At 46.4% G+C, this 13030-nt stretch overlaps 2 protein-coding genes across 3 annotated transcripts; both read right to left on the bottom strand.

Moving 5' to 3' along the window:
* Positions 1–249: 249 nt before the first annotated feature.
* mfsd8 (major facilitator superfamily domain containing 8) lies at positions 250–4513 on the bottom strand. Its single transcript, XM_088295164.1, has 11 exons — positions 4153–4513; positions 3993–4075; positions 3120–3404; positions 2625–2738; positions 2164–2308; positions 2030–2088; positions 1849–1957; positions 1650–1784; positions 1315–1418; positions 1009–1220; positions 250–916 (listed from the first exon to the last, which is right to left on the bottom strand). Exons 1-11 carry the CDS (start codon positions 4209–4211, stop codon positions 710–712), a joined length of 1512 nt encoding a protein of 503 aa, XP_088151290.1. The 5' UTR covers positions 4212–4513; the 3' UTR covers positions 250–709.
* A 604-nt stretch (positions 4514–5117) lies between these two features.
* LOC148338871 (uncharacterized) lies at positions 5118–12878 on the bottom strand. 2 transcript variants are annotated; one of them, XM_088295037.1, is made up of 8 exons: positions 12684–12878; positions 11379–11488; positions 11131–11215; positions 10834–11029; positions 9647–10647; positions 8203–8987; positions 7144–7347; positions 5118–6493 (listed from the first exon to the last, which is right to left on the bottom strand). In XM_088295037.1, exons 1-8 carry the CDS (start codon positions 12773–12775, stop codon positions 6201–6203), a joined length of 2766 nt encoding a protein of 921 aa, XP_088151163.1. In that variant the 5' UTR covers positions 12776–12878; the 3' UTR covers positions 5118–6200. The 2 variants fall into 2 exon arrangements, with proteins under 2 accessions (XP_088151163.1, XP_088151164.1); XM_088295038.1 differs by lacking the exon at positions 12684–12878 and having other exon boundaries at positions 11109–11215; positions 11379–11450.
* Positions 12879–13030: the final 152 nt, after the last annotated feature.

Below are 13030 nucleotides of genomic sequence, written 5' to 3'. Positions count from 1 at the left end.
CCATCTTCATTTTAAGTGTCATTCAGACGAATCAAAAATATATTATTATGGATTTTGTTATGTATCACAAAAACTTACTTGACTGTATTCACGCGCAACGGATGTGCACGAGAGACGTGATTTTTCTTTTACGCATGCGCAGTGTGAGTAGGCGTGACTACCGGCCGGGCAATTAAACCATAATATATTGTAGATTACGTTGATGATAAAATCCACCTCGTCACAAAAACGTACAAAAAAAAAACAATCTGATCTTGCATTTTGTAAGTTTATCAAAGTAAAAATAAAAATAAATCTCTTATCATTCTGGTACACATACATTTAAAAAAATACATAGCTTCGTGACAATGTATCAAAATAGCTTCAATGTGGGAAGTATAACAGTTGGTTCAAAATCCATCATTCTCGGTTAAAAAAAGCTTTATAGGATATATTTTCACATTAGTAAGTCACATTTTATTAACCAGTGAGTGTGCCTGTGACTTTAAAACAGACATAATCATTCAGTTCACACACCTTAGTTCATTAAAAAATGCAATTGATCAAAAAATGCACATGTCCATGTAGTGTATCAGTAACAAATGTGGAGTAACTCGATTTACAACGGGTGGGAGGGGTGGGGGTCTAATCCAGATTCCTATTTCACGCACGCTCCCTTTCAAACTCATATTTTAGCTCCTTTGGTTGGTCCAGTGTGGAAAACGTCTGCTCATTCCATTGTCCTTCCGTGACGCACGGAAAAGGCGATGAGTCTGTGATAGACGCAGCTGAGGAGGACGACGGCCGCCGCCACCATAACGCAGATGATGCTGAAGGCCCACCGAGGGCCGAGGAGGGTGTACACGTGGGAGACGAACACGGGGCCCAGAGTCCGCGCGCCGCTCCCAGACGCTGTCAGCCAGCCCATGTACACGCCCTGGTAAGAGAACAAAATCAAGCTGGACACCCCAAAAAACATCATAGTTCACTCGTGCGCTAAACCCTCTCCGGATGGGTCAGCTCCTTTACCTGAGGTTTGGGTCCAAGGATTTTGGAATAGAGGGTGTAGGACATGACGTTGCAAGCTGGATAGCCCACCCCGATTAGGAAATCTGAGGAGATGTACTGAGCCAGGTGGATGGCGGGGGTGTACTGACACCAGGTCTGGTCATAAGGGCAGCCCGTGGGCTCAAAAGAGCTGTTGGATGCTAACTGACTGACCAATGAGTTGTTTTTAAGGTCTAGAAAGAGGGGCAGGGGGAACAAGGTTACATTCAAACGTGAATCCATGTCAGTACTGCCCCCACTCAACATTTTTTTTTTTTTTTTTAATACCTGCCCACTGGATTTTGGGGTAATGGTTTCCCCATGGTAGCAGAATGAAGAAGCCACAGAATATGATGGCCAGACCAGCCAAAAGTACTGGTCGATCCCCGACCCTAAAAAGAAAAATTGGAAATAAGATATTATTTGATTATTTTTCATTTGACCTTTATTGTACCAGGACATATCCCATTGAGATTTTCATTTATAACCATAACGTCATCATTATTTAGCAAGTTTTCTTGCTATTTTTCTTCCTTCTCAGTCGGACCAGTCAAAAATTATTTGTATTTTTTTTGTGGGTGGGGGTGGGGGTGAAAAACGAGAGATTACCGTATCTGGGTTACCTTTGAGCGGCCACTTTCACCACCAGAAACACCAGGATGGATTCAAAGCCGATGCAGCAGATGATGATGCCGTTGTAGAAAACCGCTTCTCTCCTCGTCCACGCAAACATGTCCATGGACAAAGGCGTGGCGATCCTGTTCCAAAAGGGAGTCCCGATTACAAGGCTCGGCATCACATCGCAGCCATTTGCCAACCTACGTCTCGAAGACGGCGAAAATGAACATGACAATGAAGAAGAGGACGTTGGAGGTGAAGACCGCTAAGTGGTCGATGCTTTCCTCCGGGTCCTCGATGAGATCCACCTCATCTGTCGGAGACGTGACGACGACATACCAGATTAGTGTTCCAATGGGAAACACGCGTGGCGTCATCGTTTTACCTTCCGAGATGTAATTGATGGCTTGAATGCGTCTCCCGTCATCATCGACGCGGTGCTCCCTGTAAAACGGAGAATCCTGAGCCGCAGAAGCCACTTTCATTGTTAAATGACTTGTTTCTCTCAAACTACTTCACCTGAGCACCACGACCACCAACAAGATGTTGATAACCCCGAAGACGGCAGCCAGTAAAGCCGGTGCCGTGTACATGTTGAGCGTCAGGTGGATGAATTCCAATGTGTAACCCAGTTCCCCGAGGAATGACAAGCAAGCCTGCAGAGCTGACGGACATACGCAAGTATTGCAAAGAAAAACTTCACACGTTCCAGAGTTTTGTTTTTTTTCACAGAAACAAACATAGGTGGCACTCTGTCAGTTTTCCTAAGAGAATTGGTACCAAAGAAGTCTAATCTCTGTTAATACCATTTTGTTTTACCGATACAAGACTATTGTTACTTTTGTAACAAGTTCCTGAGATAAATCTTTCGGTGCAGACAAGAACCAAGACAGTGTGGGCCTCAAGCTCGCTTTCAGGAGGACAGCCCAACTCTTAAAATGTCTCATCTGGATTCAGCGGAGGCAAAAATCCATGCTCACCTGGTCCGAGGATGAATCCTAAGGCTTGACACGCGCTCATGTTGGCCATGGCGTTCGTCCTCTCCTTCAGCGACGTAGCTCCAGCAACGTATGATCTCACCACAGCAACATTACCTACCGCCACAAAATTGGTGTTAAAATGTCTACTGAAGAGAGTACAGAGCTCCCCCACTGGAAAGTGTCTCAACTACCATGATCCCTCGGAACCTAACTACCAGCCGTGTAACTCCCTACCTTAGGCTTGACTGCCATCTAGGGGCACACAGCACTTATCAGTAAAGTATTGGACTGTAAATAATTTGCAATACATTTCTAGGGGTTCAAATTTCCAATGTATTTAAAAAATGTGTTTATAGAATGAGTGAAGGGTAAAACAATTTTTTGGGTCTCTCTATATTGCATTTTTTCTTCTATTTACAGCTGGGGTTGGAAGGTATTGCCCATGATGAACGGGAGTTCACTGTACATATGACATCATTTCGTGACGGTTACAACCTGCTCCAAATCCCACAAAGGCTCGCGAAATGAGTATGTGGTACTTGTCCCCAGTCGGCGGCAAGGAAGCGTAGGCGTAGTAGATATTGGCCGACAGGTTGATGATGATGGAGCACACCAGCGGCTCTCTGCGCGGCCGGTAATTGGACCACAGGCCAAACAGGGGCGACGCCACCATCTGGCCGAGACTGTAGGCCGCCACCACCCAGCCCAGGAAGGTGGCGTCGGCGCTGTCGTCAGATTTTTGCAAGTATGGCCACAGCGATGTTATTACTATGGTGAAACCTAAAAGGGTTTGCGAAGAGCAATGATTAAGATGACAATCTGTGACTTGGGGAGCCTTTCAATGTAATTCATAAAATAATTGTTCTCCGTCCTCGTCATTTTACAGCGGTTCTGTCAGTCCTCATCCTTTTACAGCGCCTCCGTCCTTACATTTCACCAGCCCGCTCCACCACCCAAAGGGAAAAAAAGTGCTCATGCTTGACGCCGTGGGAGAGGGGCTAACGGAAGAGGTTTCAAAATTCATAAACATTGTTTTTAAGATTATCATCTGGCTAATTTCACATCCACTTGACGTCATTTCCGGACTACAAAACACACCTGATTAAAAAACCCACAATGGCTAAATCTTGACACTCTCAATTGCTTTCCACACAGCCGCGCTTCCTTACTTTTGCCCAGCATCGTGTCTCTCTTCCCTCTATAAATTATAATATAAAGAACAAAATAGAATCATGCAAAAATAAAAATATAATCATATAGTCAATATTTTTGGTTATTTATACGCATCGCCTCAGTTTGATGCAGTGTTCCTGCTTACTGGTTTTGTTGTTTTCTTTATATTGTGTGGGAAAAAAGAAAACTTCTCACCCACGCTGCTGAGAAACATAGTGAAGTACATAACTTTGATCGACCTCCATCGGCTCTGGTAATCGTCACTAAGAACGTCATCGCTGCGCACAAACAAGTTTCAATAAAGTTGCATTTGAAACCAAATTACTACTACTTGACAGTTTATAATGACACTCACCTCCTCGGTTCGTCCCGCAGTAAAGGGGTGTTTTCGTCCGAATCAACAAACTGAGACATGCTGCCTTTAAATTAGATTGAAAACAAACCAAATAGGCGCTAGCTCTCGCACAACCGCAAAGCTACGGGAAGCTAACTAACTAGCAAGCAAGCTGTTAGCTAGCCACTGCAGCTAACATTCAACCAGTCAATAAGTTTGATCCATAGACAAATCCCACGCATAGTGTTAGATCGAGTCAAGTAGCCACGTCTTTGCACCTAGTGCGTGACAAAATGCCAGTAAAACTGGACTCTGACACCCACAACTCATTTGACAACTACTGCAAGCCAATGCTGCTAAAACGGACACGTCCGGCGAGACTTCAAAATAAGGAGCGCGATTTTTTGACGCGATTGATTCTTGTGGGGTTTGAAAGCATTTGCCTGGAATGTACATAATAAATATACATTTTCACGTGGACAGACATTAACTAATACAATTCTATCGACATTTTTTCGACGTTCAAAGGACTATATAAAATTATTTTGAAAGCGCATCCGCTCATTCGCTAGTTTTTATCAGTCCAACTTGATGCGGGCAATTGAAATCCATACAGTTATGGTCTGTTATTCTTGGCGGAAGAGTAGAAATACTAGACACTTAAATAATTTTATGTAAGGAGGGAGGAAAGAACGGGCTTTGCTTGATACTAAGATAAATTAAAAACCTTCATATGGGAAACTGTTGTCTGTGTGTGAACAGCGTGCAGTGTTGGGGTACATTTTGAGCATTTACCATCTTAAAAAGAGATTAAAACATGCAATGTGAATAAATTGAAATTGAACAAAATTAGTTTTTTTTTTTTCAGTGCCACCCATTTTTGCCTCCAGTATTGCCCATGGAAATAATTTAAAAATGTTAAAAATTATTGTATACATATTTGATCCATTTTTAAGCATTGGCGAACGAATAAAAACCGTAACAGACTGAGGAAAAACACAACAAAGGCGATTCCTTTATTCACGGTGAATGTTAAGCACAACAATTCAGACCTTCCTCGCTGAAATATTGTGAAACTGTACCCAAAAACTCACATCAAAATCCAGTTGAAAAAGAAAACACAGTCATTGACTTTAATACAGATAATATGTACAGTAAAGTATTTACAGAGAAGAAAAAACAAACATTAAGATCACAACTGTAGGGTAATTACAATATTTTTCAGATGAATATCAGTAGCCTCTGTGGAGGTATACCACTGCCATGTCACACTTGTGTCATAGTAAAGACTTTTTTTTATAATAATACTAACAATAATAATACATAAACACACACTATACAAAAAATGGTTGAAAAGACGCAGTCCATGTCTGGGCCTTGAAAGCAGCGATTCCCAACAACTGTGCTGCAGGGAAATGTTTCAATTTTTAAACTGATAATCTGAACATATCTGCAGTATGAACATCAGATTTTAGCAAGCGCATTTCAAAAATACAACTTTATTCTTTTAATAAGACAAAAAAATATATTTTTGGGGGACGGTTTTCTCTCTTTTTTTTAAGGTTTATTATGTTTGCCACTAGTCCACATACGTAAGTGTGTATTTTTTGTTTAAATGATGTTTCATTGCATTTCCCACCCCTCACGCTACACATGGCGGACCACCGAGTATCCCCGGTTGGGCGCTAGTTTGAGAACCACTGCTTTCAAAGGCCGGAACGACGAGCTTTACACATTCATGTTTGGTCATCCGAATGGCTCCCTGTGATGCTACTACATGTGCAGTTTGTCCACGTTGCACAATAACTAGACTGCCCCACCACACCCCAAAGTCAAACGCCGCTTTTTTTTCTTTGGCTTTTTTTTTTTGTGTGTGTGTGTGTGTGTGTGACGAAAGGGTGCCACTGACGGTAAAAGAGGAAAAGTGTGATGATAAACTAAATCCTCTACCCATCCCATATCATGTCCTTCCATGCTCCATGTATGATGAATTTGCCCGTGGGCATTTATTTTACACAAAAGAGAGTTTGCTGGTGGATCCTACCTTACCCCGCCGCCTTTGTTCTGGTTCAGCAGACGGCGGCAGCAGCCGCGGCGGCAGCGGCGGCGGCAGCCGCAGCAGCAGCTATGGCGGCGCTTTCTCGCCGGCCTTGCTTCTTCAGCAGCTGGATGCGGTTGTGCACATAGAACTTGATGGCGCGCCAGTCGCGCTGATTGCTGACAAGCAGCGGGCAGAGCTCCAGGCATCGCTCGCAGTCGGCCTTGGCAGGTACGCGCAGATCAGCCAGGTTGCGCTTGAGGTGCGTCTCCACGGCGACGCGTTCCGCCTCCGACCAGGGACGCTTCAGCACGCCGCGCTTCCCTGTGGGATGTAAACGCATTGCGTGGATGAATGCATATAGTAAAATAATTTTGGGGGATTTTTTTTAAGTTGCAATAAATAAATACTTTAAAATGCCAAATATAAAAAAAAAATACAATAAAAAATATCACGCATTTACTTATTTTTTTGTCTGATTGTATCGAAACATAAAATAGTTCATACAAAAAAAATAAAAAAATAAATAAACACGTTTTTAAAATCAAATTAAAAATACCCATAGGGTGAATATTATTAAATAAAAAATGAGGGGGGGAGTCTATTCTAGGGGGACAAAATTTATTTTTTTAATTCATTGTAAAATTATTTGACACCCATTGTGTCAAAGTGAAGTCATTTATAAAGAAAACATTTTATTCATTAAAAATGAATAAAATGAGACACTGATTAAAAGAAAAATGTAAAAACGTTCAGTGTTATTAATATTAAGATAAAAAATTTAAAGTTCTTACAAAATTAGGAAAGTTTGGGGACTGAAGTTTTTTTTCTAAGGAACAGTCCAAAAAACAAAAGCAAAAAAAAAAGGAAATCATGAAGAAAATCAAGAAATGACTAAAGCCCATTATAGACTTACATGAAATAATAAAGAAGCAGAGCTGGCGCTCACGTGACACACTAGCAACTCGCGTTACCTGATTTGGGCGGGAGTGACCTCCTCTTCGGGGCACTGGCGGCTGACGTGTTGACTGGCGAAGGAGTGGGCGCCCTCTTTTTCTTCGGGGGTCTGCCCGGTCCTTTCTTCTTCACGATCACCTCCACCTTTTCCGGCACCTCCTCTTTCACGTCCTCCGCCTCCGAGCCTTCCGAGAAGGAGTCGACAGAATTGCCGGACATCACTGCCGTACACAAAAGACGTCACATAGTCAAGTTGTCAGCGTAGTTTGCCAATCATCTCGGTTGTGGGAATTCTTTATCCTTCAATCCAAAAGGTCTTTTCAGTTCTACAAGGTTGGGCGTGTAGAATTGTCGTTCGCGCTTCTAAACGCACTCAACTCGACAAGAAATGCTGATTATTAAATGTCTGAACTAAAGTCTGCAGATGTTTGCAGAGGACGCAGCCCTGAACAGAATAGATGGATGCTACCTGTACATCAAAGTTTTAGAATTTGGAAAAGACCCTTGGAAAACTATCATCTCAATGTGCTATTTTTTTTTTTAGACACAGTCTAGTCCAGGGGTGGGCAAACGTTTTGATTGGCGGGCCACAATGGGTTCTAAAATTTGACAGAGGGGTCAGACCAGGAGCAGATGGATGGAGTGTTTTGGTAACCTCAATAAATACATTTCATTTGAAATGAAAGTGAACAAAAGCATTACAGCAATATATACGTCTATGAAAAAAAACAACAGTATTTAGAAAATAAAACATGAACAAGGTTTATTCATTCAATTTTTTTCAAGTTCGGCGGGCCGGATTAAAACGTTTAACGGGCCGCATGTGGCCCCCGGGCCGTAGTTTGCCCACGCCTGGTCTAGTCTCTCACTAAGATTTTGCAAAGACTACAATTTTGTAAGGCGACTTAAAGACAACTAGATTATAAAACATTATTATTATTAATATTAAAATGATTCTAAATTCTAAATGTTCAAAGAGGCAACTGCTCGCATGTGACTAAAATGCAAACCTGAAGGACCTTTTTGGATTAAAGGTGAAACATCTACAAGTGGCTTCCTTGCAAATGGAATCTTACCGTCTAACTCCAGACAAATGTGCTGCAGGCTCATCCCGCGGAAGAGAACGCCCTCCTTCTCGCCGTACAGAACCACCCGGCCCACCCGGCCCATCAGGGCGGCGTCCCGCGAGATGGAGGAGCAGTTCTGCGTCACGTGGTACTCTGTCTCCAGGAAGTTCTCCAGGCGCTTGGTGGTACTGCCTTGAGCCTGGCCCTCCTCCAGGAGGAGGAGCTGCGTGAGGATGGCCACCTGCCGGCGCACCCGAGTCCCCGTGATGGCGCCGGGGTTCTTGATACCGCTTGCTCGCGCCAGGTTCCTCAGGAGGTCCGTGCCGCGGAGCGGGGTGGCGGGGGAATGATAAGGGCGGGAGAAGACGTAGGGGCTCTCGGGGTCCACGCCCACATCGGCGCTGGTTTGAAGGAGCAGGTCGAGGCAAGACTCGCAGTTGGGCGGGAGTATGAGGGGCTGGACGCGGCCGCGCTTTCCCATGACGCCGGCCCTCGGGAGGTGACAGAGGACCCTGCGCTCAAAGGGCGACAGGAGGGCCTCGGTGCCGCCGCAGGAGTTCTCCTGCGGGGCGGCTCGCTTGCCGTAGTCCTGGATGCTCAGCTTGGCCACCTCGCACTCGCGGTGGCGGTTGTAGAGGATGAGCAGCGACAGGCTGGCGTGGCACAGCTGGCGCCAGGCCTCGGCCGAGCGAGAGCGGCCCAGGGACAGGAAGGAGGCGTGCTGCTGCTGCCGCAGGTACGCCACCAGCGAGGACAGCGAGGACAGCAGCGGAGACATGTGGTGCCGACGTGACCTGGAAGGAGGACAACACTTGTTGGAATGAGTCCTGAATGGCGCGTTCACGCTTCCTCGTCAACAGCAAGTGTGTTCAAGTGGCAGTTCCTGGAAGGTTTGAGATGATCATGCTAATTCCAATTAGCTCCTCTCTGGCATTTTGCATGTCAGGTTAACATTACGCGAAAAGCTTTCAGTCGAACATTTTGTTGTTGGAATTAGGCAAAGACAAATTCAGCATTTTGACGATCAGAATCGATTTATCAGGCTTCCGCAGAGCTTGCCGATGAGCTCATTTGAATCGGGAACATCTCAAACATGCAGGATCGGGGCCCTCGAGGACCAGAGTTGGAGACCCCCGCTTTAAACTCATTGTAAATGTAATATTTGACGATACAAAAACATATGGACGATGCTGGATGGGTAAGTATTTAAGATGACTTTGATATTAGATGAAAGTTTTTTGGGGTCATAGTCTGTTGTTTAGCAGAAATGAATTGTAATTTAGCGATCTAAGAATAACGCTGACGGCCTGGGCCAGCCTGAAATAATGACCAACTGATGAAGACCGACTTCCGGGTCTACCGCTGACGAAAGACGGAACTTCACTGACTATCACCCACGAATCGTGGGGGGGTTACTGCACTAGAACAATTCTCAAATGATTCAAAATCCAACCTGGCGGTCTCGCCGTTCTTCTCCTCCGGAACGTCGCCGTCTCCATCCGCACTCAGATCGAGATCTTCTTCTGGATCGATGTCCGGCTCTGGCGTTGGAGGAGGAGCCAGATCTTCTTGAAGCCGCTCCACCTCCACCTTTTGCTGTTCTTCGAGCTTCTCCCTCTTCATCCGGCGACCTCTCCTGGGAGGGGACGGGGGAGGAGGCGTGGGGCTCTTAACTCGGGGCATCGTCGGCGGGGCGGCACGTTTGGTGGTTGGCGGCGACGAGCTGGGCGCCGCCTTCTTCTGAGCGGGCGGCGACAGGGAGAGTGAGAAAGAAACGCCGCCCGAGCGGGTCCCCGGCGATTCTCGGTCCCTGGCGAAGAGCGAGGGCGCCGGACCGTGGGCGGAAGGCTGCGGGACGGCGAAGGAATGACTGTGAGTTGCAGAGGCGGGTGAGGGGTTGCTGTTGGAGTGCGCGCGGAGATGCGCCAGCTCCATGGCCGAGCGCACCTCGGGCTGATTGGCGTGATGCTTCTCCAGGTGGCGCGCCAAAGAGCGATAGTGGCGCCCGCAGTACATACAGTGCTGGCGCCTGCTCACCGGGGCGCCGCTGGAGCTGCCAATGTTTATGTTGATGTTATTGTTGATGTTGGTGGTCGGAGGGGCCATGGCGCCCACCGGCTGCGGGTTGGACCTGGCGGGAGGCGCCGAGAAGGACGAGCAGGGACGCCCCGGCCCCCGGGAGGAGGTGGACGCCCCCTTTTTCTTCGAGTCAACCACGGCGGCGATCTTGCGTTTCTTGCGGCGGCGAAGCATCCGGCCTCGCATCTCCTCCATTTCCTCCTCCTCCTCTTCCTCCTCCTCATCTTCGTCGTCGTCCTCTTCCTCGTCCTCCTCACGATCCGAGTCGCTGGGCTCGGAGTGGGTGAGCGGCGAGGATGAGGGCGACAGCGACCAGGAGGGGGTGAGGTAATCGGAAACGGAGAGGGACAAGGGGTGGGGGCCGGCCTCTTCGTCCTGTTGGGTGCACACGCAACAGGTGCCAAATATTAGCATGATCAAAGTTGGTATACAGCCAAACGCCATTAAAAACAGTCCTGCCACAGATTGCAAGAATGAATTTTATTCTAAATAGATGATATCAAATCTATTCGGCGCCACGCTCAACCTACATTTGCATGACCATTATGAAATATTTCTCACCATGGCATTCTCGCCCCAGTCCGTCAGGCTGTAATCCACCGTGATCTCTTCCCCTTTGGCGATGTCTCGGATCGCTATGACCACCAGTCGCACCTGAGTCCCGCAGTGCACCTCGCGAATGCGACAATTGGGAGGCGGGTGGAAGAGCACGGGCCCCCGGACGCCGCCCGCCCCTTCCTCGCCCAGCTCCGGCACGCTGGCAAAACAAAACAAAAATGCGCATGTGAGTATTCGGTAGACCTCGGCAATGAGGGAGGCGGAGTCTGCGTAGTTACCATGGTAACGGGTCCTCCTTACCAGAGCTGAGCAGGGTCTGTTAGGTAGTAGGGACTCCCCGGGGGAGGGAGGCCATCCTCGGTGCCCTCCGGATATTGGCCCTCACCTGAACGGACAACAGATTACCTATAGCACTACTCACACAAAGTAAAAGTAATAAACAGTCCAGCAAGGACTTTGTGAGATTGTTGCAAGTGCGACAACTAATCGTGACATTCCGGAGGGAATGAATAGATGAAGAGTGTGTGTGTGTGTGTGTGCCTACTGACCAGGACTGTAGCTGTGCTCTGACATGCTCTCTTCCTCCTCATCTTCCGTCACGTACGCTCGGTCGCACACCTTCACCGGCGTCCCCTTGCGCTTCCTCCCACAAACGCGTCTGGAAAACCAAAAACAAGACGTCTTTTCTCCATCAATGTATAACTTTTTTTCTTGAAAATAAATGCTGTAAAATGTCTTGGGCTGGTTGTCACATTTGAGGTGCATTATGAACTAAGAGGGTACACTTATTTCAAAGGCAATATTGGGACTACTACCTTCATATATATTTGTGTCTTAATTACACAGCAAAATTAATAATATATAATATGCTTTCATTCCCCTATGCTCGTATGGTTTTGGTAAAGAGCTTTTGTTTATTTTGCTCCTTTTTCATGGAAGTTAACTGATGTAATTTATTTTAACACTTTCATCCAAACAGAGTTTTTGAGACAAATTCCACAACATGCATTTGTTTTTAAGAAAGAGTTAGTAAAATTCAATGTTCAATATGCAACTGTATTTTATGTTAGTTGCCGTCTCTTGGCCTGGAGTAACTTGACAAAGAGTTTTTTAAGATCATTGGAATATTTCCTAGATAAATAAAGGATAATGTTTCCTTGGACAAAATCTGGAAAATGTCATCATGGAAAAAACTTAATTTGCTATTTGTTTTTACCGAAAAAATATAACGTATGGTGCTTAAATAATAACCTAGTTTCCTACTTCTATAGTTTAGTCCTTCCATCCTTGCGATAATAAATGTTCAAAAATACTTTGAACAGCTGACCCCACTTAATGAGGCTAAAGCGTCCCAGTACACATGCTTTAAATGGCTTATGTTTATGACGTTTATGTTTTGATGTTGCTCAGATGATGATGATGATGAAGATGATGATGACGAGAGTGCGGCCTGGGCTACCAGTCCATCTGATCTGTAATCGGCTCGAATCTAGCCAAAATCCAGTTGATGTTCCCCACTGGGCTCTTGATGCTAACGCCGCGGCTAACCAGTTAGCTTCCCCACCGCGTCAAAACATCACCACTAACCGGGCCGGGGTGTGTGGAGGGCGGCACACGCTGACCAAAAAGCGAAAGTGAGCTAACGGCTGCGAGGGGAACTGCACCACCGCGACTCACAAACGGACGAAAAACACAAAAAAAAAATACTTGCTTTTTTCATTAAAATCCCACATGAGAAGGGGGGGGGGCTGAGAACGCGAGCCTGCTTCGAGTCCTGATAAAGCCAAGCTAACAAAGCCCAGTAAATAGGAGGGGGAACTGTGCAAAAAGCAGGCCCGATCGCGGTCACTCACCCCCGCGGCGGCGGCGGTTTGCTGCCGTCCCCGTCGCTGTCGAGCGTCGGTGGCTCCCGGTAGTCGAAAGGCGAGCGCACATTCTCCGCCATTAGGACTGCCAGCCAGTGCTTCCCTCCAGTCGGCCGCCGAGGTTCCTCCTCCCTGCTGGAGGTGGTGGTGGTGGTGGTGGTGGCGGTGGTGGGGTGGAATCGACTCACTGCGCATGCGCAAAATATCCTTTAGCGAAGAGGCCGTGCTCAAGCTGTTCAGATGCGGCACTTTCGCAAAGAATTACATCGGTTTAAACTTTCAACTAATGCTCGAACAAATCTACATTAAAAAAATAAAATCATAACCCTTGAATT

This window comes from Idiotropiscis lumnitzeri, chromosome 4 (genome assembly GCF_059441095.1).
Source record: "Idiotropiscis lumnitzeri isolate Australia: NSW breed Sydney's pygmy pipehorse chromosome 4, RoL_Ilum_1.0, whole genome shotgun sequence".
Taxonomy (NCBI): domain Eukaryota; kingdom Metazoa; phylum Chordata; class Actinopteri; order Syngnathiformes; family Syngnathidae; genus Idiotropiscis; species Idiotropiscis lumnitzeri.
This window is presented reverse-complemented; position numbering and strand designations above follow the sequence as displayed.